The sequence below is a fragment of the Rousettus aegyptiacus genome, unplaced genomic scaffold, assembly GCF_014176215.1.
Source record: "Rousettus aegyptiacus isolate mRouAeg1 unplaced genomic scaffold, mRouAeg1.p scaffold_m13_p_2, whole genome shotgun sequence".
Taxonomy (NCBI): domain Eukaryota; kingdom Metazoa; phylum Chordata; class Mammalia; order Chiroptera; family Pteropodidae; genus Rousettus; species Rousettus aegyptiacus.
Genome location: NW_023416295.1, coordinates 769,513 through 795,460, shown reverse-complemented (window position 1 = coordinate 795,460; position 25,948 = coordinate 769,513). Strand labels below are relative to the sequence as shown.

General features: G+C 65.0%; 1 protein-coding gene and 1 long non-coding RNA gene across 16 annotated transcripts in view; one reads left to right on the top strand and one right to left on the bottom strand.

The window, feature by feature from the left end:
- ANKMY1 (ankyrin repeat and MYND domain containing 1) overlaps positions 1-25,948 on the bottom strand; it is a 38,347-nt gene that overhangs the window by 7,649 nt on the left and 4,750 nt on the right. For 6 of the 15 annotated variants that reach the window (XM_036235818.1, XM_036235816.1, XM_036235819.1 and 3 more), the window contains 14 exons: positions 24,119-24,395; positions 23,121-23,264; positions 19,685-19,786; positions 19,098-19,570; positions 17,270-17,486; positions 16,785-16,949; positions 14,404-14,834; positions 12,789-12,960; positions 11,297-11,437; positions 10,724-10,864; positions 8,631-8,738; positions 7,696-7,827; positions 4,647-4,760; positions 4,219-4,384 (listed from right to left, as the gene is read on the bottom strand). In XM_036235818.1, coding sequence (XP_036091711.1) covers positions 4,219-4,384; positions 4,647-4,760; positions 7,696-7,827; positions 8,631-8,738; positions 10,724-10,864; positions 11,297-11,437; positions 12,789-12,960; positions 14,404-14,834; positions 16,785-16,949; positions 17,270-17,486; positions 19,098-19,570; positions 19,685-19,786; positions 23,121-23,264; positions 24,119-24,395 — 2,783 coding nt within the window. Of the gene's footprint in view, positions 1-4,218; positions 4,385-4,646; positions 4,761-7,695; positions 7,828-8,630; positions 8,739-10,723; positions 10,865-11,296; positions 11,438-12,788; positions 12,961-14,403; positions 14,835-16,784; positions 16,950-17,269; positions 17,487-18,602; positions 18,754-19,097; positions 19,571-19,684; positions 19,787-21,811; positions 21,880-23,120; positions 24,396-25,948 lie in introns of those variants that run through there. The other 9 variants (XM_036235822.1, XM_036235825.1, XM_036235820.1 and 6 more) reach the window with 9 other exon arrangements.
- On the top strand, positions 24,985-25,884 carry LOC118613573. Its single transcript, XR_004955533.1, has 2 exons — positions 24,985-25,347; positions 25,589-25,884. It is a non-coding gene; the product is annotated as an uncharacterized LOC118613573 (long non-coding RNA).

Here is a 25,948-nt window from a genome sequence, read left to right as displayed (position 1 = left end):
TCAGCGTCCCCTGAGCCAGACCGCCAGGTGGCCGGCCACGAGCAACGCCAGTCCCTGTGGGGCGGGGGCTCCTGGCTGTGCTCTCGGGCAGCGGCGGGGGACGTGCGGCGGCCGAGGGCCCGGGTGGCAGCGGTCCCCACCATCGCCGTGTACCTCCACTTCCTCTCCTTGGACAGCACGTCGCCCCCGGAAAGGCCGCCTGACCTCTGCTTCCTCACCGGCCCTCACGTCAGGAACCCCACCCTCCCCGCACCCAAAGTGCCCTGGGCGCCGCTCGGGCTGCTGGTGGCTCCGAGGGTGCCCCTAGCTCGGAGCAGCACCCTGGGGACCGCGCGCCACCAACCCATGCTTGTGGGACGGGTGTCAGCACAGATCTTAAAGTGACAGTGCCGCAGCCTCACGAACCACTTCTTTAAAGGGAAACGCGGAAGGAAGAGGAGGTTTCCGTCCGGAAGGGCTGGTTCTCCCTACGGCGCTGCTGGGCCCCAACTCGCGCTGCTCGGCTCGCCTGCCGCGGGCACAGCTCAGCGGCTTCAGAGCCTTCGCGCTGTGACCACCCACGATCAATTCAGATCGTGGTCATCGGTCCAAGATGGAAGCCAGGCCCTGGCCCCCGGCCCCTGCTCCCTGACACCCAGACCCCGGCCGCCTTGGCCCCGGCCCTGGCAGCCACCAACCCCCTTGGGCTCCGAGGCGCTGCCTGCTCTGGGCACCCGTGGGAGCGGCGTCGTGAGCTCGCGGTCTTCCGCGGCCGAGTTCTCTCGCCCGGCGTCACGTTTCCGGGGCCCGCCCTTGCTGCGGCGCAGGCCGGTGCCCCGCCGCTCCCTCCGCGCGACGCCACCCGCTGCCCGCTCCCGCCGCGGTGGGCGCCTGGACGCCGCGAGCCGTGCTGCTTACACGCTCGTGCGCCGGGGTCGTGCGGACCGCGCCTTCCTTCCCCGTGGGCACACACGCCGAGTGGGTAAGGTCTGCGGAGCCGCCACCCACGCCCCCTCTCTGCACGCCCCCAGCGCTTGCTGAGCAGGCCGCCCCAGGGGGCGCCAGGGGTTCCTCTGGGTGGTCCATTTGCACATCCCTGAGGGCCGGTGACGCGGAGCATCTTCCTGGAGGCATACTGGCCATTGACACGTCTTTCTTCAGAGAAACTTGAAGAGATGTTGACATAAATAAGGCCGACCCCAACCCTGGGCCCGATTTCCCTTCCGTTTAAGTTGTCATGCTGTCGACGCTGCCCGACTTCACCATGCCTGGCTGGCACCGCCGGCTGGCACAGTGTGCCAGAGTCCCGGCGGGGACAGCCACAACGGCCCGGCAGCTGAGACAGGCACCAAAGCCGGGGCTGGCCGCACGTCCCAGGGCCACCACAAGGTGTGGCTCCTGTGTCCTGACAACCACAAATGTCTTAGCTCTGCCAAAAACATTTACTGCAGGTACCGCCACGACTGTCCACTGCTGGAGGTTAGCCGGGCTGACCGGGGGCTGCCTGCTCCCACCCCATCCCTGGAAGTGACTTACCCTACAAGAAACTCTGCTGTGTTCTGGGGCGCAGCCCGCCTCGTCTGTCGGTCTAAGACGCTTCCTGGTCCGGCGGTCACGGCACCTCCACTGCCCCGCCGGGCGGATCGCTGCTCGAGTTTCTCATCCAGTTTTTAACTCAGTTATTTGTCTTTATCGTCACATTGTCCCTGTCGAGCCCACATGCAAGTTCTTTACGAGATCCCTGACTTACAAAGGGCTTCTCCCCTAGGGTGTGTTGTCCTTTTCACGACAGCGTGCTTTGAAGCAAAAAAGGTTTTCGTTTCGATGACGTCGGGTTTACCTGTCTGTCCTTTCATGCTGTCTGTCTTGGGTGTCACAGGCTGGACGCCAACGCCACGTCCACGCTCATGCGGATTTACCCTGCGCTTTCTTCTGAGCGTTGAGAGCTGAATCTCGTACACTCAGGTCTTCAATTCACATTGAATTAATTTTCATACGCGGCATGAGAGTCAAATTTCATTCTTTTGCGTCTGGATAAGCAGTTGGCCCAGCACCGCCTGTTGGGAAGACCGGTCCTCCCCGTCACGCCCTTCCGGGAGGCCGGCCGCACAGGCCGATGCGCCCCGGGCCCCGCCTGCCGCCCGCTGGCCGCGTGCCTGCTCCCAGCCAGCACCGCGCCGACTCCATCGCTGCCGGTTCGCGGTCAGTTTGAAACCAGGACGTGTGAGTTTTAGATTCAGGATCGTTTGGGCTGTTCTGTGCCCCTTGCGGTTCCAGATGAATTTTAGAATCAGCGTCTCAATTTGCACCAAGAAGTCAGCGGGGATTCTGACAAGGGGACGGCTTTGCGCTTACTGAGGCCTCCTCGCATTCTTCCACGATGTTTCGTGGTTTCCAGACTGTAAGTTCTGCGCCGCTTTCGTTCCGTGTGTGCTTAAGAATTTTACTCTTATTGCTACTGTTGTAAGGGGAGTTGTTTTTTAAATTTCATCTTTGGTTTATTCATTGCAATTGTTTAAAAATACTAATGATTTTTGTATATTGATCTTCTACCCTACAACCTTACTGAAGGCATCTATTAGTTTTACCAATGGAATAGTTTTATATTTGGATCAGTATTTTAATATTCATACATTCGATTTAATAATTTAATATTAGTTTTAGTTTTAAAAGCGGATTCCTAGGGTTTTCAATCTGCAAGATATTTGCAAACGGAGACGGTTTAACTTTCCTTCCCAGTTTGCGTGCCTTTTCTCTCTCGCCTCCTGATGCCGGCTAACACCGCCAGCTCGACATGAAGCAGAGCCCGTGAGAGCTGTTCACGTCTCCCGCCTGAGCTCGGGGAGGAAGCGCCCAGCCTTTCACGTGACCAGTCCGATGCTGGCTGTGCGGTTTCAGGATTAGGAAGGTGCCTTCTATTCCACGGTCATTGTCTGGTCTGGTACCTGGCCCAGTCGGTGACACAGGTGCAAAGGCCACCATCCTAGGCATGCGACTCAGTCCTTTCTAGGGACGTGGACCAGGGGCCGCCCCAGCCTGGCTCCCTTGCCCCCCAGGCCAGCCGCCTGAGCTGGGGCTCCAGGGGTTTACAGCAAGTCCACCCCTCTAGCAAGCTGACGAGGTGTCACTACAACTAAGTGACGGACGCCCCACGGGCAGAAGTGTTCTGGATCCTTCTCCACATCTAGGGCCTTCCCCTGGGACCAGGGACCCTGCAGCCACCCCCCACCCCGGGCTCCTCCCCAAACTCCCTGTGCTCAGAATGGCTCTGCCCCATGTGTCGGCTGTGGCCAGACTGCATCGGGCCTTATGCCAGGATGACCCAGGGCTTCACCTCGCAGACCAGCCTGCACCGGGTGTGGGTCAGCTCGTTGGCCCCAGGACACGGCCCGCCAAGCGAAGCACCATGCAGGTCCCTCCCCCTCCTCCCCCAGTGACGGCCAGTCCACCCGAGAACCACGGGCACCAGACCTGCGGTGTCCTGAAATCACGTTTGCCTGCTGTGGAGCAGGGGGCCTGACCCTGCCATCACAGGGACAGCTCCATCCTGGGGCTGGGGTGGCCCTGCTCCCGGCCCGTCGAGGGACAAGGACCCCCTGCTTCCCACAAGAGGCCCCCCACAGCGGCCTGGAGCAGCTCAGCCTCTCCCTTGCCACTCCTGGGTGTGGTGCCCTCCCCCGTGGCTGCCGGGCAGGCCTCCCCAGCACTGGACGAACGTGAGCTCCCGGACGCACTGCCCCGTGCGGCCTGGGTCTCTCCCGGGTTCACGCCCTCCACTTCTCTCTCCAGGTTCAGCTCCCTGCCCTGGGACCCTCCCCCCCCCCCCCCAATCTCTCTCACACAACCTCCTGGATAGCAGGACACAAGGACCGGCTGGCCTGCCTGGTCAGCCGCAGCAGGGATGGTCCCTCTAGTGTCCCTTCCAGGCCAGCCCCTCGCAGCCCACGGAGCCCAGACCCCCAAGGCACACGCGGTAGACATTGGCTTTACGTCCTGACAGGCCCAACTCTCGACTGCTCGGCGGCCCAGGATGGCCCCGCCCGCCGCCCCGCCCCTCGCCCACAGCCCCGCCCCAGGCCCACTGCCGGTCCCCTTGGCCACGGGTCCGCCCCTCGCTCACTGGCCCCGCCCCTCGCCCACTGGCCCCGCCCCAGCGCGCCCTCCGCCCCGCCCTCCGCCCCGCCCACAGCCCCGCCCCAGGGCCCCCTCGCCCTGCCCACGGCCCGCCATGGCCCCCACCTCTCTTGCTCAGGCACAGCAGCTTCGGGTCCCACTGGCTCTCCCTGGCGAGGACGGCGCGGCGCAGCTGGACGCCCATGTAGTCCAGGAGCCTCTTCCGGGCCAGGAACGTCTCCCGCTCGGCGGGCGTGAGCGTGTGGAAGGGGCAGTGGGCGATCTTCCGGTCCTGCAGCACCGCCTGGTCACTGCCCTGGCCTGGCCGGCCAGGCCCGCCCCCGGGGGCCAGACCGCACGGCACGCCCCGCAGGGACACTGCGCGCCTCCGCCCTGCGACCCGGGAGGGCCCGCGGACACCTGGCGCGCAGAGGCCAGGCCTCCTCCCGGCCAGGGGCTGCCCGGCCAGGCGTGAGGGCCGTGGCCCAGCTTTGCTCTAGAGGCGCTAAAGGCCCAGCCCCGCCCCTCCACCAACGAAAGGCTCCGAGCCGCACCTGGAAAAATCTGAAATACCCGTAGTCCACGGCTGTGCCCACAGCCACTTTGTCCCCCTGCGTGAGCGTCACGGGGTTCAGGATGTCAGCCCCGTAACTGATGAGCCGGTCAATCTGTGGAGAGGAGCTCTGTGTCAGATGCCTGCTGACGCCCCAGCCACCGGGAGGTGGAAAGGGGCCCGGGGTGTCCCCCTGCTGCGATCCGGCCGCCCAAGGCTTCCGGGCCCTTCCGCCAACCTCGCCGGACGGCAGGAGGGCAGCCCGAGGCCGCGGACCCCAGCAGGAGAGCAGGCGCTGCCCAGACAGGCTGTGCTTCCCAGAGAGGCCACCGTCCAAGGTGTGCGGAGGAAGACGGACAAGATGGACACGCGGCCTCTCGGACAGAAGTCAGGGTGGGCGTCACCACAGCCCCGTGGGCGTCACCGCAGCCCCGGTGGGCGTCACCGCAGCCCCCATGGGCGTCACCGCAGCCCCGGTGGGCGTCACCACAGCCCCCGTGGGCGTCACCGCAGCCCCCGTGGGCGTCAGCGCAGCCCGGGTGGGCGTCACCGCAGCCCCGGTGGGCGTCACCGCAGCCCCGTGGGCGTCACCGCAGCCCGGGTGGGTGTCACCGCAGCCCGGGTGGGCGTCACCGCAGCCCCCGTGGGCGTCACCGCAGCCCGGGTGGGTGTCACCGCAGCCCCCGTGGGCGTCACCGCAGCCCCCTGGGCGGCACCACAGCCATCGGCCTCTGGGGCTGACCCCGCCCCCGCGCATGGGGCGCCTTCGTGTTGCGTGCCCTGGCTGCCGTGATGGAGGGCCACGCCGGGCTGTCGTGCCCACCTCCTGTCCCCACACGTCTGGACATTTATGTCCGCGTGTGCGGGCTGCACGTGCGTGCAGCACAGCAAGGCCTCTGGCCCAGGACTTACTACAGATTCCACTCACAGCAACTGTCAACGAACAGTGCCCCCCACCCCGGCCCTGGCCCCTGACCCCCGACCCCTGACCCCGAGTCCGGGGCCAGTTCCACAAAGAAGCCGTGTGCGTTCACAGTCTTATCCTGTAGGGTCGACAAAGCTAGGTGCCCAGGCTCAGGGCAGCCCGAGCAAACAGATGGAGCCAGGCTGTCACCTGCAGGACACTCGCCGCACCTGCTAACCCAGCACGGGCGTCCTCGGCGAGGGTCCCCGCTCCCGCAGTACCTGTCACGCGCTCGCCCTTCCCCAGCACGGAGACCCAGGCGGCAGGGCAGCGAAGCCTCGTGGGCACAGCACCGGGCGCGCGGGCCGATGCCCCCAACAGCAGCAGCCAGGGAGGTCTGACCGCGCCTCGCTCACGGGTGCGTGTGGCGGGGGCGGGCTGACACTGGGTTCCTCATGGTGACGGCTATGCCGGGCCCACAGCAAGCACAGGGCCAGTTCTCCCACACCCCGGGAAGGCCCCTCCCCTCCTGGTCCCGGCCCGGCAGCCAGAGGCGCCACGGAGGCTCCGGGCGGGCTCGCGCTCTCCCACGGAGCCACATGCAGAAAGGCGTGGGCACCGGACGGCGTTTCTTTAAATTCCTGGCTTAATCCACAGCGCTCTTGGGAGGAGACGCGGGGCAGAGCCTCGCGATGCTGACCTGGCAGTGACTTCTCGTGCGCGGCGCCAAAGGCACAGGCGAGAAGCGAGAAACAGACAGATCGGACCTCACGGAAGTTAAAAGCTGTGCTGCAGCAAAGGGCCCTGTCGGCAGAGTAACAAGGCAGCCCACGGAGGGGAGGAAGCGTTTTAAATCCTATATCTAATAACTGATTAAGATCCAGAATATAGAGAGTACTCTTAACTCTCAACAACAAAACAAGAAAAAAACAATTCAGCTTTTAAAATGGGCCGATGACCTGAAGCGACATTTCTCCAGAGAAGATGCACGAATGGTCAACAAGCCCATGGAAAGATGCTCAAAATCACCCATCTAATTACGACCACACTGGATACCAGCTCACCCCCGTCAGGTCAGCCACTACCCAAAAGGCCCAGAAAACAGCAGTGTCGGCGAGGACGTGAAGGACGGGGACCCTCGCGCACTGCTGGGGGGACGTAGGCTGGCGCGGCCACGGGGGACCCCCAAAGGTTAAAACTGGAAGGACCACGTGGTCCCGCGATCCCGCGGCTGGGTACGCGCCCGGGAGGAGAGAGCGGGGTCTCCAGGAGGGCCTCGCGCCCCGATGTTCCCAGCGCATCCGTCACAGCAGCCAGCAGGTGGGGCACCCCGAGTGTCCGCCAGCGGGCGAGTGGCGGACAGGACGCGGTGCGTCCACACGAGCGAACATCCTTCGGCCTCAAAATGAAACCTCAGCCGACTCCTGCCACATGGGGATGAGCCTCGAGGACACGAGGCGGCGTGGAAGAAGCCACAGGACAAGCACGGGTCCCACGCATTCGAGGCCCCCGGGGGCTCAACTCTGGAGACGGAGGCAGGTGGGTGGGTGCCGGGGCTGGGGTGCAGGCGATCGTCGTGTTCAGTGGGGACGGGGTGTCAGTTTTGCGAGATGAATAGCGTCCTGGGGATGACAGCGGTGACCGCTGCACAAAGCCGCCGAGCTTAGAGAGGGGTGAGGTGGGGACCCAGGTCGCTTGGCGCCATGTTTTTTAAAAAAACAGGTACAGTATGACCTCATTTTGGCAACAACAAAACAAAGCCAACCTCTGGAACCCCCGATCACCGCTCATAGCAAGCTGCCACGAAGGCTGGCTCCCGCCTCGGCCAGGGGCCGGAGCAGAGCCCCCGGGAGCGGAGGAACATCAAGGCTGGGAGAACACAGCGCAACGCCCCGCAAAGCTCCCCCGCCAGGAACGGGGGCCAGGCGGAGGGCCCAAGGCACACCCACACACGCCCCAGGGCCAGCGCCTTCCAGCCTGGCCCCCAGGCCCCGCCAGCCCCTCGCCGGGGCCGGCGCCCTCCGGCCAGGCCCCCCTGACCGCCCTCTCACCAGGGCTGGGCCCCTCCGGCCAGGCCCCCCTGACCGCCCTCTCTCCAGGGCCGGCACCCTCCGGCCAGGCCCCCCTGCCCCTCCGGCCCCCTCACCAGGGCCAGCTTGCTGTCTGTGCTCCTGTGGTGCTCGTAGGCCAGGTCGCAGGCCACGCACAGGGCGCTGCCCAAGCCCTTGGTCAGCAGCAGGTTGGGGTTGGCGCCGTGGGACAGAAGCTCCTTCACGATCTGGACAGAGACGGGCTTGTCAGTGTCCACCGGGGCCCCTCCGCTCCCTCTCCGAGGAGCTGCCTGGAGTGAGGCCGCTGCCCCACTGAGCAGGGTGGCGGCCGCGCCTGGGGCCGAAGCCACCACCCGGGGCTCGTGGCTCCCTCCACTGCTGCCTGGACACAGGGGACAAGGCTGGGGCGCGGGACGCCTGGCGGCTCCTTAGGGAGGACCGGCACCCGCCCGGCGGCCTGGGCCGGCGCTTCCTCTGTGGCCTCGCCAGTTGCTCCAGAGTGACCTTGGCCCATCCTGTTGCCCATCCCAGGGCCAGCTGGGCACAGGGCAGGTGCCCACACAGCCTGCAGGGCAATGGACTCAGCGCGGGAGGAGGAGGCAGAGGCGACGAGCCCTGCGGAAGCGCCACGGAAGCCCCGCCTGCACCAACAATGCCCTCAGCTTCTCTGGGCCCCTGCTCCGACGCCCCCTGGCCGGAGAGGCCCTCCTGCCCCGCCGAAGCAGCCCGCCCTCGCTCGTTCCCGCCCTCAACAGTCTGTGTTTCCTTCGTAACACTCATACCTGAAAACGTGTCCCACACTGGCTTATGGTCTGTCTCCCCCACGAGAGTGGGGGACCCTGGATGGCAGAGGCTACTGTATACAACACCTAGCGTCTAAAAGGGGGCCCGGCTGGCATACAGCAGGTGCTTCGAAACAACGGGTGAATGCAAGGACGAAGAGGTAGACAGAATACGGATGGGTGGACGGATGGAGGATGGGTGGGGGGCCCCCACAGGTGCGCCGTCAGGGGGCGCCGCACTCGCTCACCAGGTCGTTCCCGCTGACGATGGACAGGGACAGCGGGGAGTGGCCGCTCCACAGCAGGCTGGTGTCCGCTCTGTGGGAGAGGAGGAGCCGGACGACGTCCCGGGCACACTGGGCGGGAGGGAGGCAGAAGTGAGCGGGCTGAGAGGCCCGGCTCCCAGGGGCACCGGGCGCAGGGCGCGAGCTCAGGCGCCACGAGGCCGGTGTGGTCGCCCGGCGCCCTGGCTGGCACGGAGCACTCTGGATGCTGACGACCGAGTGGTGGGTGGGTAGGTGGTCCTCAGACTGAGGCGTTTTCCAAACATTCGTCATTTCCCATGGACAACAGGAGGGACCAGGGAAGGGTCGACTGACCCGAAGCTCGTTTTCCAGACTGAGAGGGAGAGTCGGGGCCACGGCGGGGCCGGCACAGAGCAGCTGTGGCCTGTGGACGTCCTGCCCCAGCACGCGGGGACCCTGCAGCTGGGGTCCCTGAGGCCCAGGCTGCGGACCAGTACCAGCCCCGGCCTGTCAGGAACCGGGCCGCACAGCAGGAGCTGAGCAGCGGGCAGGAGAAGCTGCATCTGCATCTGCAGCCGCTCCCCGCGCCGGCACCTCTGCCTCAGATCCTCGGGCCTCGGATGCTCGCAGGAGCCCCGGTCCCCCGCTGCCCTGCAGAACACAGCGTGTGCAGGAAGCGTGGCCGAAAGGGGCACGTCCCGCCTACACGCGCTCCCCGCCCTTCTCCCAGGGACCCTCGTCCTCACCCTCCTCCCCCAGATGTGCTCGCAGGGGGCCCCCCTTGGTGCTTCCGTCCCCACCACGACCCTGCTCCAGCCGGGCTCCGACACCGAGTGCTCTGCTGAAACCCCTCCCTCCGTCCGCCCGAGACGTGGGTGCCCGTGGGCTGGCTGGGCCGCCCTCCAGGCCTCCCGGCCGGGGCCAAAGCCGTGCCAGCTGGGCGTGCTGAGGGGCCCCTGGGAAAGCGCCCACCTCTCCCCCGCCCCCCGCCCCGCTGGAATGCAGATGCGACGGCCGGACTGCTGCAGCCTGGACTTGACGCTGGCCATCTGTCCTTGGCTTGACGATGACGTCCCCTAGCTTCGCTTCCCCATGGCTTTCCAAGTCCAGCACCGAATGGAGGACGCGGGCGCGCGAGCCGGCAGCCTCCGCGTCAGAGCCCGGCCTCGCCCTCCGCGGCTGGGCCCTGGCCGGCCTGCCTCTCGGGGCCTCGCTGTCCCATCCCCGGTGCGGGCTCACGGCTCCCCTCAGAAGGGTCTAGTCAGGGCGGTGGCCCAGGCCCGAGGAGGTTTGGACAAGGGGGGTCCCGGTGGGTGACCCCACCTCCCTGGGGTGGCACGCAAGCTCATCGCCTGTGCAGTGGCATGCGGCCCGAGCCACAGCCCCGTGAGGCTGGCTGTTACTGTCATTTCGTAAACTGAGGCTCGGTTTACTGAGTGCTCAGCAGTGTACTGACCTGGGCTGCAGGGGCCACTACGCTACGAAGCCCAGGCCCGGCCCCCAGTTCCCCAACACCCGCCCTGGCCGCCGGCCTTCCTCTCGCCGGGACCTAAGCCCCGAGGCTGACGCGGGCAGTGCTGACGGCCACAGCCCAGGGCTCTGCAGGACGGTGACAGCCCAGGCCAGCCATACTCCAATGTGTACAACCAGGTGCCGTACTGAGAAAGCGACCCATGTGCATGCAGGCCCGTGTGGACGTGTGTCCCTAAAACATGCTGGCACACGCTTCGACACGCGGCCCCATGCGACGCCCCTGACGGTTCTGTTCCTGCGGGTGGCGGGGTGGCCTCGGCGGGACACGTGAGCCCGGCCCGGGCCCGGCTAGGGCTGCTGACTCCCGGCCCTGCCCTCGGCACACCAGACACACAACAGGCACACGACGTGCACGTGCATCCCCCAAGCACACCCACACACGCACACGCACATGCGCACACGGGCATACACGCAGCGACTGACTGTACAAGCTCACACACAGACATGCTCGCACACACAGGTGCGCACACACACAGCACAGTCCTGTACGCACACTCGTGTGTGCACACCCCGGGCACACACGTGCGCATCGCTGCCGTCCAGCCCGGGAAGCCCCGGCTCACCTTGTAGTTGTCCTCCCGCTCACAGGCCACGTGCAGAGCCGTCCGGCCCCCCTCCCTGGGGACAGACGTGTGCTCGCTGTAGTAGATCTTGGGCGGGCCTGCCTCGTTGTTGAGCTTCAGGCTTGAAGGCAACATGTCTAGCTATGTGCAGACAGAGGGGTCAGGTCCTGGTCCCCAAGCCCCTCTCCCAAGTGCCCAGAGACCCGCCACCTGCCCAGCCGGGCTGGGCCATGAGCCCCCGCAGGGGCGAGCTCACACACGGCATGTGCGCGGTGGAGCGTGTGCCCTTCCTCCCTGGACTGCGGGTCTGCGGCAGACCCGGCGACACCCCCGCGCATCCTCCGAGTGTGCCCCGAGCTGCCGGCACCCACGAGGGCCCCAGACTCCCTCGCACGGGTGAGTGTGCAAAGGCCACCCGGATCCAGGCTGGTTTGGGGCCCCCAGATCGACCTCGTTAGGGACGGGTGACGTAAAAGTGAGACTGGACTGGACGACGCCGGCGACGGAGGGCCACGGGGCCCGGCGCCCGCCCCCCGCCCCCCGCCCCCCGCCCCCGGGCGGCAGACGGCGCACCTTGCCCAGTCGGTGCACGTCGTCCTGGTCGGCCGCCCTGGCGTCCACGTCCGTGACGGCGTGGAGCAGCAGCTCCGTGATCTTGACGCCCGCCTCCCCAGGCAGGGCGGCTGCAATGTGGAGGGGGGTCAGAGACCCCCGCTGCAGAGGAAGCGCAGGCGGGGGTGAGCGGCCCCCAGTGGGAGGGCCTGTGCAGCCGGGGTTCCCACAGCCCCGCCGTGACATGCAGGACAATGAGGTGCCCGTGAGGACCGCAGGCAGGTCCCAACTCAAAGCGCTTCTGTGTGCCAGGCTGCAGACAGGCTCTGGAGAGCCAGCTGCTTTTTTGGCCGACTGACCCTATCTTCCTCTAGGAAAGCCCCTGTCCTCCCCGCCAGGCCACTGTCCAGATGCCACCGCACAGGTGGCCGGGCAGCTCCTGACGCCAGTCCCTGCCCCAGGCCTGTCCTCCTTCGCCCCCGGCAGCCCTCTGGCCACCTCGGAGTCTCTGGAGGACTGTCTGAGTGCTGCTTTGTCAGCACCGGCCACACGGAGATGGTCAGGGGAACCTGGCCCTGGAGGACACACAGCCACCTCGGGGAGAGGCCCCAGCTGGGAGCACACTGTGCACCTCGGGCCAAGCTGAAGGACCCTCAAGGCAGGACCCCCAGAAATAGGAGGGGCCCTCGGAGGAGGGCTGGAGGGACTCCCAGAAACCACTGGCATCGGCCCACCATGCCGGGGCAATGGGCCACCTCCTGACCCCTGTGCAATGTTAGCTACTCAGCACCTCACTGAAGCAGAACTTCCATGTGGACGATGGAAGTAAACAATAGAGTCTTAATTAGAGGTGGATGGATGGCTGTATGGATGGATGGATGGATGGATGGATGGATGATGGATGATGGATGGATGATGGACGATGGATGATGGATGATGGATGGATGGACGGACGGATGGATGATGGATGGATAGATGGATGGATGGGTGATGGATGATGGATGGATGGATGGATGGACGGACGGATGGATGATGGATGGATAGATGGATGGATGGATGATGGATGATGGATGGATGGACGGATGGATGGATGGGCAGGCAGGTGGGAGGATTGGAGGGTAGGTGGGTAGCTGGCTGAAAGAGCAATGTTTGTGCTGAGTTTAAAGGCTATAGACTTAGTTTCAAAGACAGAGCCTAATCAGTACACTGAAGAAGTTATTGTGATCCTGGGTCTCACAGAAACTCTACTTTCCTGCACCACTCGACCTCATACTCAGAAGAGAAGGAAATAGAGACCCGCCTGCCAACGAGAGTGGGTGGGAGCCAGAGTCTGCGGCGTCAGCCCCCTGTGACCACGACGGAGAGCCTCCTGACTGCGGGGGCAGTGCTCAGATAGCCAGGGGCAGCAGGAGGGCACCGGCGCGTGCCAAGCCGGACCTCCGATCTCACGGCACGGAGGCCAGCTGCAGCCGCCCGCCGCTGGGCTCCTGGCGCGGGGCCCCGTGGGGCCCACCTCGGGAGGGAGCTGGATGTCGGTCCTGGCGCCCTTCTCCAACAGCAGCTTCACCCCGTCCACATCCCCCGCCTTCACGGCGAAGAACAGCGCCTGCATGGGGACGTGGCACAGGTTGGGGTCCGCGCCTCGGTGCAGTAGCAGGTTGATGGTCAGCCACCTGTTTCTGCTCCTGCAAAGATCGGATGGCGTGGTCACAGGCTGGAGAGGTGCAGATGGCGGCCTGGACAGCGCCCGGCTGGACTGGTGCTCCCCGTGCGAGATGCTCAGGGGCACTGACCTCAGCTCCCTCCTCCTTAGGACCTCTGACCCCTTCCTGCCAATAGGGCAACCTGTCGGTCACCAAAACACGGCAAGCCAGCCGGCCCAGCTAAGCGCAGCCCTGCTGGGGCCCTGCCCGGCTCAGCCCTGCAGTCACTAGCCTCACTGAGGTCGCCCGAGATGGGGTGTGGGGAGCTGACCAGCCCTCCCTCCTGGGGTGGCCATGAGGTGACAACGCCCAGTACCCGGAATGCGGAGGGCACCCGGGTGTACCACACACCACAGGTGTGCACACACAGGCACACGCGCCCAGACACGCACACACAGACACGCACACACACAAACACATGCACACATGTGCACGCACACCACACACAGCAGGCTGGCGCGGCACACATGCGCACGCATGGGCACACAGGCTGGCACAGACATGGGCACACGCACCTCCTGCAGGGCGCACAGAGGTGGCCCGGGTGGGGGGGGGTTCCGCTGTGCCGGGACCTGCGGCCCTGGTCCCGGGCGGGGAGCAGGTCAGGGAGGACAGTGGCCGTGGTGAGGAGGGCTGCGGGGGCAGGCACGGGGCAGGCGGCCCGGTCCGCGGACCCCGCGGCCAGCACAGGGCGGGGCAGGGCGGGCAGCACGCGGCGGCGGAGCAGAGGTTCTCAGACGTCGTGCTCCAGGACCCCGCAGAACGTCCGTTTACGTGGGTTCTGCCTGTTTCTGTCTACCGCGTCATAAATGAAAACTAAGACTCGTTCAAAACACTTACATGTCTACAAAGTAGCAGTAACAGACCCATTGCACGTTAACGTGAAACGTCTTCATGAAGAGCGTACCTGGCTGCACCAGAGCCCCGCGCCGTGAGGGACGGACCCCGAGGGCGCCTGTGACATCGCGACCTGGCCGTGTGGACGGAACCGCCGCACCGAGCTCGGCCCGAGGGTGACTCGTGGCGCAGACGGTGCGTGGGGTGCACATGCTCCCAAACCCCTGTTTCCCCCTGAAGGCCGGGACGCCGTCCCTGGCCACACACACTGTCAGCTGCGCCTCAGAGCGAGGGTCTGGCTGTGCTTGGAAGAGCGGGTGACACACGGGCCGCGGGGAGAGGACGGGGCACCGCGCAGCTCGAGCCGGCGTAGGGGTGCCCCGCGAGCCTCCCCCGCGGTCTGTGGGGGCGTCCCCACCGCCCGCGGCCCAGTCCGGGCACAGTTCCCGCTCGCTCCCCTGCCCCAGCACGGGCCGGCAGGCGAGGCGCCCCGGGACCCCCGCGGAGCTGAGGCAGGGACAGGCGGGCGGCGGCTCTGCAACGCGCTCCCGGGGCGGGGGGTGGGGCTGGGCGACGCCGGCCACCTACTCGATCATGGACAGCGCCATCTGCCTCATGGTGCCCTTGTCGGAGCCGGGGTCGCCGAAGCGCGGGCCCTGGAGCATGCTGTGGTTCTTGGCGCTCTTCTCCAGTATGTCCCGGGACAGGACGAAGGCGAAGCTGCACACGGACATGTCGGACTCGAAGTTCGTCTCGTCGCTGCACTGCGTGCACCTGTCCACGTTCCCCGGCACGTCGTCCGGGCCCTGCTCCGCCTCGTCCGGGCCGCGGACGCTGCCCCGCGGCGACGTGGGCTTCTGGAGGCTGGCCCTCGGGTTGACGGACTCCTGGCTGCTGGCGGCAGTGGGCAGCGGCCTCAGATCCTGGCTGCCTCGGGCGCGCGCCAATTCGAAGAAGATGGAGTCTGATTTGTAGAATGAGAGGAAACGGGTTCGAGTTCCTGAGAGCTTGGGGCCTTCCTTTGGAAAGTACCAAAAAAATATATATATATATCATTACGAGGAAAAAGAAATTAGAGCGGCCACCCATCACACACATTAGAGCGACGGCCCCGTTAGACACCTTCCTCAGCAAGGAGCGGCGCGCGGCCGAGAGCCGCCTGCAGGGCCGGAGGCCGGCAACGCGCCGGGCCTCCCCAGACACCGCGGAGGAACCCGAGCCAGGCGGTGGCCGCCGCCGCACGGACCCCGCCGCCAGCACGGAGCGGGGCGGCGTGAGTGCTGGGCACGCGCAAGTGCGAGGGCTCCGGAGAAGCCTACACCGCCGCCCGCGGCCGTCAGGCTGGCTGCACACGGGGGGGGGGGGCACCCCGAGGGCGCCCAGGGCGCGCGTGGTGCACCTTCGGCGTCAGCCCCGCCTGTTACGTTCCCTCTGCGTCTCCCAGAGAGACCGAAGTCACAGGCGGGGCTCCGCGGGCCCCCTGCGGCCCTGCCCGCCGTCTCCAGCTCGGTGCCACGGCCTCCCTCCCCCAGCGTGGCCCTGGGCCGGTGTCAGCGCCGCCCGCGTCTGCGCCCTGGGCCCCGCCCCAGGCCCCCGCAGCGGACATGCTGGGGGGGCCGGCTCCACTTCTGGGACTGACGCTTCAGTCGAGGGCCAGACGGCACCTGGTCGAGGTTTTGCGGGCCCCGGAGCCTCCGTCCTGGGCACCTCCAGCCCCGCGGCACGACCCAGCCACAGGGGGTACGGAGGTGGGGGCCGTTCCACACGGCTTCGTCTGCACGGACGGCCCGCTCCGGGCACCCCACACGCCCTGCGGGCCCTGTCCCCGCGGGGAGAAGAGGCGGCCAGCTTCGCCCAGGCCTGGACCCAGGCTGAATGAGGCGTGGCCTTCGTCTGCGCTTGAGGGAGGGTGGATCCGCCAAGTCCACCCCGGCGGGGATCCAGGAGCAAGCCGCAGAAACGGCACCGACAGATGGCCCGCCAGCGGTCACGGAGAAGCCGCCGGCGGGCTCTTTAGCATAGATAATACAGCCTGCGGTTATGTTCAAAACAAGAGCAGGGAGACACACACAGGCCTCACGGAGGCCCCGGCCACCTGCTGGGGGGTCAGGGCGGGGCTACGGAGGAGGCGAGGCGAGCCGCCTGGGACCCATGGGCTGACGGCCCACACGAGCTCGCTGCGCTGTTCTGTGTGCGTTTAGCTAACATTTTTCAGAATAAGAAGTTAGAAAACAAAGTAAGGGAGCCAGTTTTATAAAAATTTTGAGAACAGAATTAAAAGTCCTTATGGACCTGATTCTTTCGCCAAGAAGGAGTTAACTTTGAGCAAACGAGGATCCTCCTGGGTCCCCGCCCAAGGACAATCAGCCCCGGCCCTCCCAGGATGGGGTGCTCCTGGCCCGGTCCCCCACCCCGCCTGGACACACGCACACCCCGTCCCAGCGGACGCCAGCCTGCGGCCACGGCGGCAGACACCCACGACCAGAAGCAGGGCTGCGAGCCGGTGCCCGCCCACGACAGGCAGTGCGGGGCCTCCCCCACGGCTCCCCCACCCCAGGGGACCTCCAGAGGGCTCTCAGGGCCCAAACCGCCGTGCAGGTGGCTCCCGAAGACACGCGACCCTCGGCGTCACGTGCTCGGCCACGTCCTCGTCAGCACGAGCTCAGAACACCCCAGCACGTGTGGCTCTGTCCCCGACGTGCGGCTCTGTCCCCAACATGCGGCTCTGTCCCCGGCGCGTGGGGCTCTGTCCCCGGCACGTGCGGCTCTGACCCCCTCTGTCCCCGGTGCGTGCGGCTCTGACCCCCTCTGTCCCCGGCGCGAGGGGCTCTGTCCCCGGCGCGAGGGGCTCTGTCCCCGGCGCGTGGGGCTCTGTCCCGTGTGTGGCTCTGTTCCCACCTTGCTGCCCCTCGGAGCCTGGCCCCTGCAGGGCTCGAGACAGAGGGGCGGGCAGCGGGGCCGCGGCTGACCTGGGGCGGGGGCGCCGTCCGCTCGGCGAGGTTGAGCTTGAAGGCGCTGGCCGGGTAGTGGAGCAGGAAGCACATGCTGAGCGGCGTGAGGCCCTCGTCCGTGCACTGGTTCACGTCGGCCCCGCTGTCCAGCAGCAGGTTGACGATGCTGGTGTGACAGTGGACCTGTGGGGACAAGGCCGCACTCGGAGGGTGGCCGGCGCCCTCGGCAGGAGGCGTGAGGGGCCCCTGACGCCCACGCGGGCGCCGGGCCAGCGTGAAGTTCGGAGACGGCGACACGAGCTCCTGCCTGTCCTGGCGGAGGGCCGCCACGCACGTGACCGAGGCCGAGGAGACCAACGCGCCTCCGCCCGTCTCTTCCACTTGACCCTTATGCCCCACTTAGGGGCTGGCAGGAGCGTGGGCTCATGCGGGGGAGAGGGCAGGGCCCCCACGCACTCGGGGCTCCAGCCCCCGAGGCCCGCGAGGCCGGGGGGGGGGCTCACCGCGGCCGCGGCCAGCACACTGTAGCCCCGCGCATCGGCCACGTTGGGGCTGGCGAGGTTGTCCCTGAGCACGCCGCGCACCCAGTCGTAGTTGCCCTCCTTGGCCTTCAAGATCAGCTCCCGCGAAAGCCGCTCCTTGGGGCCGCGGCTCCCGAAGCCACGCCGGCTGCCCTCCAGGATGGCGCCCATCTTCCAGCTGGCGTGTGCCTTCTTGTTCCTGGAGACGCAGGGCGCTTTGCAGTGTCAGAGAGCCGGGGACACCGGCCACCGGAGGCGCCGCCCCGGGCCCTGCCCGCACACTCCGCCTCCTGGTTCCCCAACCCCCTCACGGCCTCCTCTGTCCCCTCCCCTGAGCTCTGGGGACTGCACGGCCAGCAGTGGTCACCAAGCACATGCTGCCCGCGGGCGGAGAGGCTCAGCGCCTGGCCCGGGCGGGAAGGGCCGCGGGAGACCCGTGTGCCCTGAACTGCTCCAGTCCCCCGTGAATGCCGTGCAAGGGGCACGCACACGGGCCTGGCACTCGGCCCCCAGCGCCCGCATCACACCTCCGCTCATTCACACGCCCGCGTGAGCAGAGAACACGCAAGTCCCATGGCCCGTTCACCACGCGCACCAAAGCCTCCCACGTGCACGCGGCCGTCAAGAGAAACAGTTCTGCGGTAGCTTCCGGACCAACAGCCATCAGTGATGACAGGCTCAGCTGATGTTTGCATGACATGCGGACGGATGGATGGATGCACGGATGGACAGACGGATGGGTCGATGGATAGCCAGATCGACAGGAAGATGGGTCATTGATGAGTGGATGGATGAATGGACGGGTAGACAGACAAATGAACAGATGGACAGATGGATAGATGGGTGGATGAATAAATGGGTGGACAGAAGGATGGACAGGTGGCTAAATCAAATGAATGAATGGACGGGCCCATGGGCGATGGCGTGACGGGCAGATGGGTCATGAACTGAAGAGCGGATGAGTGAACGGGTGGACAGGTAAACAGGTGGGGGGTGGTGGATGGGTGAGTGGGTGGGTGGGTTGGGTGGATGGATGCATAAGCAGCCACTTGTGCCATAAGACATGCTTTCTAAAATAGTTGACTAATATCTTAAGACAAAGTTTAATGGATTAAAATATTCCTGAAAATTCTAACTTAACAAACTCAGTTTTCCCCCGGTGACTGCGGAAGTCCCCAGGGCTGGGGCGCGGGGCGTATCCCTGGAGACCAGCTGAGCATCCGCGTCCTCCCAGCCATGTCTGGAGAGGCCAGAGGCCTCCCGGCCACAGCCCACTCCTGCCCGGCTCGCCCGCCCCGCGGCTCTCTGGCCAAACCTGCATGAAGACGTCACGGCGGTGACAGTCCCTCTCTCAGTGTGGACCCCGTGCGCAGGGACATGAGCCTGCCGGGCAGGGTCACCGGCTCCGACCTGCACGGAGGGACCACGAGGTCCCAGAGCCAGGTGGAAATCCAGCCCCGCGGGCTCCAGAGCTCAGCAGACTCTCCGTAGCACGCCCCCGGCCCCCAGCTCCCTAGCCCCTGCCGCCCCTGCCGACCCCATCACCCCCTGGCCCCCATCGTGCCCGGCTCCTTGCTCACCCAGTACCTGCCAGCGGGACCCGGGGACCCCACCCCGCCCAGCTCCCTCGGCCCTCCCGCACTCAGGGCGCATGTCCTGGCCCAAGGGTCTGCCCTGGCAGGGGTGGGGGGGCCTCCATTCAGTTGAAAAGGGGAGCCTGTTTACGGTGACCTGACGAACACCCAAGCCACTGAGCCAGGCGCCGGGGCTGTCCGCGGGGTGCAGCCCCCGAGCCGGCCTCGCCCAGTACCTGAACTTGTAAGCCTGCTTCTGGATTTTGACCAGTAACGGGGTCTCGTTCTTGATGAACCAGGGATCTCCGTCCTCCACGAATGGAGGGATGTCCTGCTGGAAGACCCAGGCGTCCAGGTCCTCACGCAGCGAGCGGGTCATGGGCAGGTGGGTGCTGTCGGTCGAGTAGATGTACATTCCCGGGGGCGAGGTCAGGCTGTCGTCCAGCAGGAACCGCTTGTAGTCGTAGAAGAAGGGGTCCCGCTCCTCGTGCAGGTCCCACCGCATGGTCTCGTCGTCCGCCAGGCTGATCCTGGCAGCGGGGTGCCCCAGGAAGCCCGCGAACTCGGGGTAGCTGCGCACGGAGAAGCTTCCGGGGATGTCCATGCACAGCCTGACCAGGTCCCGCCGGAACCACAGCCCCACGTCCTGGGAGCCGTCGGGGTAGGTCTCGACACCCGGGCCGAAGCGCTCGTCAGCCTTGTACAGTCCCTGCGGGACAGGCCCAGGGGCGGACGGGGGCTCAGCCGGCGGCTCAACTCGCGACCAGGCTCTTAAAACCAGAAGCCGCACCCCTGCGCGGCGTGCTCATTCGCGGACACTCACCGGGGTTCGGTATGGCCCCGGCTCGGGGACCGCGTGCAGGTGTGTGGCCAGCGATGTGTGACCGACGGAGTCCCAGGGGCCGGGACGGTCGGGGCGGCCTTTCTGAGAGGGTGGGACATGACTGGGGTCTCGAGGTGGACCAGCCTTGAGGGGCGCACTAGCCGGCCATCACAGGGAACCCCCTGCAGCTCTGACGCTGGGCGCGGCCCGGGTACCCCCGCGGTGCGTGGGCGGAGGCCTCAGACGCACCGCAGCAGGTGTGACGGGCAGCGGCAGGACGAACTGACCCTGGCTGCCCGTGAACCCAGCAGAATGCAGCCTTTCTGGAAGCTTCTCCCAGGTGTGGAGAGGAGCGTGCCAGGAGGGCTGGAGGAGGCACAGTGAGCAGCAATGCCACCCTCGGGACAGGGGGACCTGGGACGGGAGCACAGGAAAGGCCCAGGTCCCCAGGGGGCTAATCTTTCCTGCTGCGGCCTTGAGGGACGCCTGGAGGTCCTGGGAGGGCAGAGGAGGCCGCCTGGGCCTCGCGCGAGGGACGGACATGCCCCTCCCCGAGCTGCGTCCGCACCCGTGGCCGGTCGGTGGCACCATGTCAGGTCCCCGTCGTCCAGCGCGCTGTCTCAGCGTCTCTGGCCGCGGTCCCGGGGAAGGGTGCCCGCCCGGACAGGAGGCTCGCGATGCCCCACCACCCATGAGAAGCTCCCGGACTAGAACAGGCAGCGGAAGGTGAAGGGACCCGGAAAAACGAGCCGAGGGCGCCTTCATCCTGAAGGGGCTGGCGCAGAGGTGCGGGCCGTTTCTGGAGGCATCTGCGGAGTGGCAATGCGGCACAAAGTGCCACCGGCGTCCGTGAAAGTGGCCGGATGGGGCAGGAGGGTGTGAGCAGGTGGTACAGCGAGGCGCCCTGGCGTGTCACTGAGCAGGCGTAAGCCGCCGATCGGCAGGGCGAGAAGAGGGGGCCGCGGGGGAGGCGGGCCGCGGGGAGCGCTAGCCGCCCATCACAGAGTCCCAGGTGCTCGCAGCCCTGAGCCAGGGGCCCCAGGTCTGGGGCCTGGCGTGAGGAGGAGCCTGCCCTCAGAGCTGGCAGCCCAGCCACAGCCACAGGGCACGCTGCCCCCGCCGGCACACACGGGGGGCGCGTCCCCAGGACGCAGGCCACTGCAGGCTTTACGTCTCCTGTTCTTGATATCTGTTGACTTTTTGAGCAAACAAGCTCACTCCTGGAAAAGCGTCCCAAAGGCCGCTGGCCACACACGGTGGGCTTCCCGGGCAAGGCTGTGCCCGAGGCGCTGCAGGGACACTGTCCCCTGTCACCATCCTTCCCAAGGGCCGCAAGAGACCAGAAGAGTGTGCTGTGGGGCGGGGGCGGGCGGGGGATGAGTGTGCACGTGCTCCAGGTCTGTAGATGTGGAGGTCACACCGTGACGAGGGAGGAATCAGGTGAGGAGAAAAGGAGGAAGCCGAGGCTCCCCCGGCAGTGCGTGTGGGGGGGTGGGGGGTGCGAGGGAAAGAGCCTTGCTTCACGTGAAACACAAAAACTAACTCAAAATGAATCACGCACCTAAATGTAAGAGCGAAAACCACGAAACGCAGAGGGAAACACAGACGAAAAGCTTAGAAACCTTGGGTTACGCCAAGATTTCTTAAATAGGGCACAATAAAGCAAGAACTAGGAAAGAAAAATCGATAAGTAGGACCTTGTCACAATTTTTTTCAATCTGCCAAAAGATGCTGTGGTTAAGAAAATGAAAAGCAAGCCACCCTTGGGAGGAAATGCTTGGAAATCACGTAACTGGCACCCCGTGTCTGGAATGCACGCCGAGAACTCTGTAACGAGAGCCCGAACAACCTAATTGGAACGACGGGCACATCACGACAGGGACACACAGATGGCAAATTAGGACGTGGAAAGATGTTCGACGCCCTTAGTCACCGGGGTGTTGCTAATCCGAACCGTTAACAAGATACCACAAGACACCCCCAAGAATGGCTAAATTTTTAAAAACCGACAATGCCAAGTGTGGACGAAGATACGGAGAAACTGTAAACTTCATACAGCGATGGCCGAAACGGACACCGGCACAGACACGTCAGCGAAAACACTGAACGGTTTCTCATTAAACTCACCACACACGTAACAGGAGTGCTGCCCACTCGCGGCATTTATCTGAGCAAAAGCACAGGCCGGTGTCCGCCTGAAACGCAATCAAAAGCCCTTAGCGATTTCATTCACAATCAAACACTTGAAAGAACTCCAATGTGCAGCTATCGGTGAATCTATAAAAAAATGTCTTAAATCCATGTGATGGAATACGACTCCATAATATAAAGAAACGAACCACAGAAATATAAAAAACGTGCGTGCATCTCAAAAGCATCATGTCCTAAGCCAAAGAAACCGAACGCTGAATACTACATGCCGGACGATTCCGTTTATGTGAAGTTACGGGGAAGGGGACTCTGATGACGAGAGACAGACCAGTGCTGTCCAGGGCTGGAGGGCGGAGTGCCGCCGGAGCGGGGAGTCCGGAAGATCGGTGTTTACACACACGCACACACACGCACGCACACTAACACCGCACACACCCACATGTCTACCTACAAATAAAGCAGCTTCGCTCATAAATGCCCGCACTGGGGACGACCCGCACGTCCGTCTGCAGCCGGGGCGTGTGCGAGCTGGGGCAGGCCTGCCGCGGACGAGCACTCGGCAGGAAGAAGGGCAAAGCCTTCCGTACACGCAGCTACACACGTGAACCTCCGATGCCTCAAAGTACCTCAAAGACTTACATCGTGTGACTTCATGGATATGGCATTCGCCCAAAGGCAAAATCACTGGGAAAAGGAGTCAGTGGAGGGAGGAGGGGGTGGGAGGGGGCTGGAGCTGCGCTGTGTCTGGCAGTGGTTATGCAACTCTGTGCTCTCAAAGCCGTCAGAACTGCGTGCTAAAGCGGGTGAATTTCACTGTAAATTATACCGTAATAAGACAAGAAGGGAAAAGCTATCCATATTTGCAAAACCAAGAATGCTCTCTGAGGGGGAAAAAAGGCACGTTTCAAAACAATACACACAGAATGATCCACTTCGTATATAAAAAAGCAAACATTCAGGTGCATTTGCTGTTCAGTCGAAACGCGTGCACAACCTGCTGGTCCCGCGGCCCTGCTCTGGGCCGGAGTAACGAAGAGGCTTCCCGTTTCTCCTCTTTACGTTTTCACTCTCATGTACGGTATTGTTGGTGCTGTCGTCATCATTAAAAATAAGCAGCAAACCTCCCCAGAACCTAAACATCGTTTTCGTCCAGCTGACAGCACGCGTGGCGGCCCCGCCCCCTCACCTGCTCTCCCGCTGGCCCCGCCCCCGCAGGTGCGCGGGCCCCGCCCCTCCTTGCAGGAGCGCGCGCGCACGCGCACCGCGCGCCCACCGGGCCCCTCACCTGGAAGAGCGTCGCCTTCATGTACATGGTGCCATAGCCCTCTCGGTGGCTGAGGTAGAACATGCCGGTGAAGCTGGAGCCATCCGGCCACACGTAGGTGCCCACGCCGTGGCGGTGGTCGCGGTAGAACTGCCCGCGGTAGGACTGCGGGCAGAGAGCGCTGGGACGGGGGTGCCGCCGGAGAAGCTGCCCCTCACCCTGGGAGCCTGACAGGACACGCTCCCAGCTGAGCCGTCACGCCTGGCCAGCAGCGAACGGGTCTAACGTGGGTCCTGGCCGGCACCGGGCGGGCAGAGGCGCACTGGGCTGGGGACCACCCATCCTCACCCACGTTTGAACTGTTGTGGGGAGTATCAGTCTCCTCGACTAAAAAATATCCAACGTTGCAAACCATTTATGCAGGACCGTGGGGGGACCCCTAACCACAGCAGTGGGGCGACCGTCTCCCCGCTTCCCTCCACCCCGCACCGCCCCATCTGACCCGCAGAGCTGACACGGGGCCCGTCCTTCACACGAGCCGGCGTGTGTGCACGCTGCACACCCACTTCCTGCCGGCCTCCGGTGGAGTGCAGCCCGGGGACCGGAGCTCCCCGCCAGGCTTCCCCTCACCCCCCACCCGTCTCCCTTCTGGGGAGAGCCAGGTGCCCTAACCTCCCACCACCGCGAGGGCAGGCCAGCCCCTGGACACCCCCATGCCGGGCGAAGAGAAGCCAGCCGAGGACCACAGAGACAAACGCGGGACAAGGGCCAGGGCCCCCGCCACTGATGTCCCGCCTTCGGTGACAGGCAGCACAGCTCAGGTCCCGCCCCTCCAGCCTCTGCCCTGGTCCCTGAGCGCCTCAGAGCTCAGGGCACATTCCAGGCATTTCTCGGGTAGGAAAGACGCTGGCCTGGCAACCCTCCTGCTGACAAACCTGCGCTGGCATCACACCCCTGGGGAGGACCCCTGCTGCTGGCCGCGCCCTGCGGGGACCGAGGCGGTGGCCTGTGCCCCTTACCTCACCCGTAGGCCACGAGAACTCGCCGTATCCCAGCTTCATGTCCAGCCCGAACTGCCCTCTGTAGACACAGCCATCCTGCCACTCCTGCACGCCCTGGACCAGCTGGACGTAGGCCTCCTTCAGGTCCGGCTCCCTTTGGGGGCCCTCGGACTCGTGCTCCTCCTGCTGCTCCTCCTGCTGCTCCTCCTGCTCCTGCTCCTGCTGCTCCTCCTGCTGCTCCTCCTGCCGCTCCTCCTGCAGCTCCTCCTGCTCCTCGGGGGCCTCTGGGGCATCCCTGGGGAGGCAGTGAGGATGAGAACCACACAGGCTGCAGGTCATCACGGCAACTGTGTGCCGAGAAGCACCCTCCGCCTCATTTCATCTTCCCAGCACCCCCTGGGGCAGGTGCTGCTGCTCTCCCACTCTCCAGAAAGGGAAACTAAGGCAGAGGGGGTGCATGACTGCCCAGGGTCACACAGGAAGCAGAAAGCACAGTAAGCATGTGGCCTGGTGTCCGTCTATCAAGGGCGATGGCTGTGGTTCGCCGGGGGCAGGCCCAGGCCACGTGACCAGACGGTCGCCCCACTAGAGCTGGCTGCTGGGCGAGCCTCGTCTCCCTCACCTCCCCCCTCCCCCCGAGCACCCCCTGCAGGGGCTTCTGTCTTCCCTGGTGAACTGGCAGCGCCGTGCAGAGCAGGGCGGGAGGCAGACACGGGGCAGACGCCCGTGGGCCGCTGAACGTCTGAACGAGGGCGGGGGGCGGGGGGGGGGGTCCAGGCGGAGGGACACCCTGCGCGGCCGAGGGACACCCTGCGCGGCCTGAGTGGCGGCTGGCGGACTCGCGCGCGATGGAAGGGTACAGGAGGGGTGGGCGCTGGGCGAGAGGCAGGAGGCACAGGCCGGGGAGGACTTGCTCCTTCCCTGTTCCTGCGTTAGAGGGGACAGGCCCCGCCCCGTCACACACGCACCTCACTCTAACGGCCTCTCCTGGGGTACTGCGTCCGGGTCGCTCTGCCTAGGCCTATGCCACGGGCCAGCCGCGCACCGCGTGAGAACCCGCACACTCTGAGCCCCCTCCAGCAGATAGCCCTCGAATGCCAACCGCGCGTCACAGACACCAAACAAGGCCCCTGCCTGGCGAAGGGGGATTCGGCTGCTGCCAACGCAACCGCCTCGCCGTTTACGTCTCCAGGGGGAGCCAGGAAGCCAGACACCGCACGCAACAAGGAAATCTGGGGCTCTGCTCGGTTCGTTTTTTGTTTTTTTTTGGTGGGTTTTTTACTATTTTTTTGCTTACCTGTGGTTATGGTTTGAATTGTGCCATCCCCCCCCAAAAAAAAATTCATGTGTTGGAGTCCTACCCCTCCCCCCCAGAACCACACAACGTGACTTCATGGGAGATGGGATCCTTACACAAGTAATCAAGTTAAAGTGAGGTGATCGGGGTGGGCCCAAGGCCAGTGTGACTGCAGTCCCCTTTTTTCACAGGGGAAGTTTGGACACACAAATGCACAGAGATGACGTGCAGACACAGAGAGTGGACAGCCATCTGCACGGCTGGGGACGGGCCTGGGACACATGTCCCACCATGGCCTCAGACGGACAGCCCTGGCCGCGCCTCGATCTCGGGTGTCCTGCCTCCAGAGCTGAAAACTGCACTTCTGCCGCGAGAGCCGCCCGGGCGGGAACTGTTCCAGCCCCAGCAGACTCGCACGCCGGCATTTTCTCATTTTTCTGCATGAAGCACATATTACTTGTTAATAAAAAATTTAATATGGGGGAAAGATAACTGACAGCCAGAACAGAAGAAATGAAAAGTATTTGGAGGTTAAGCAAGAAAATCATCAG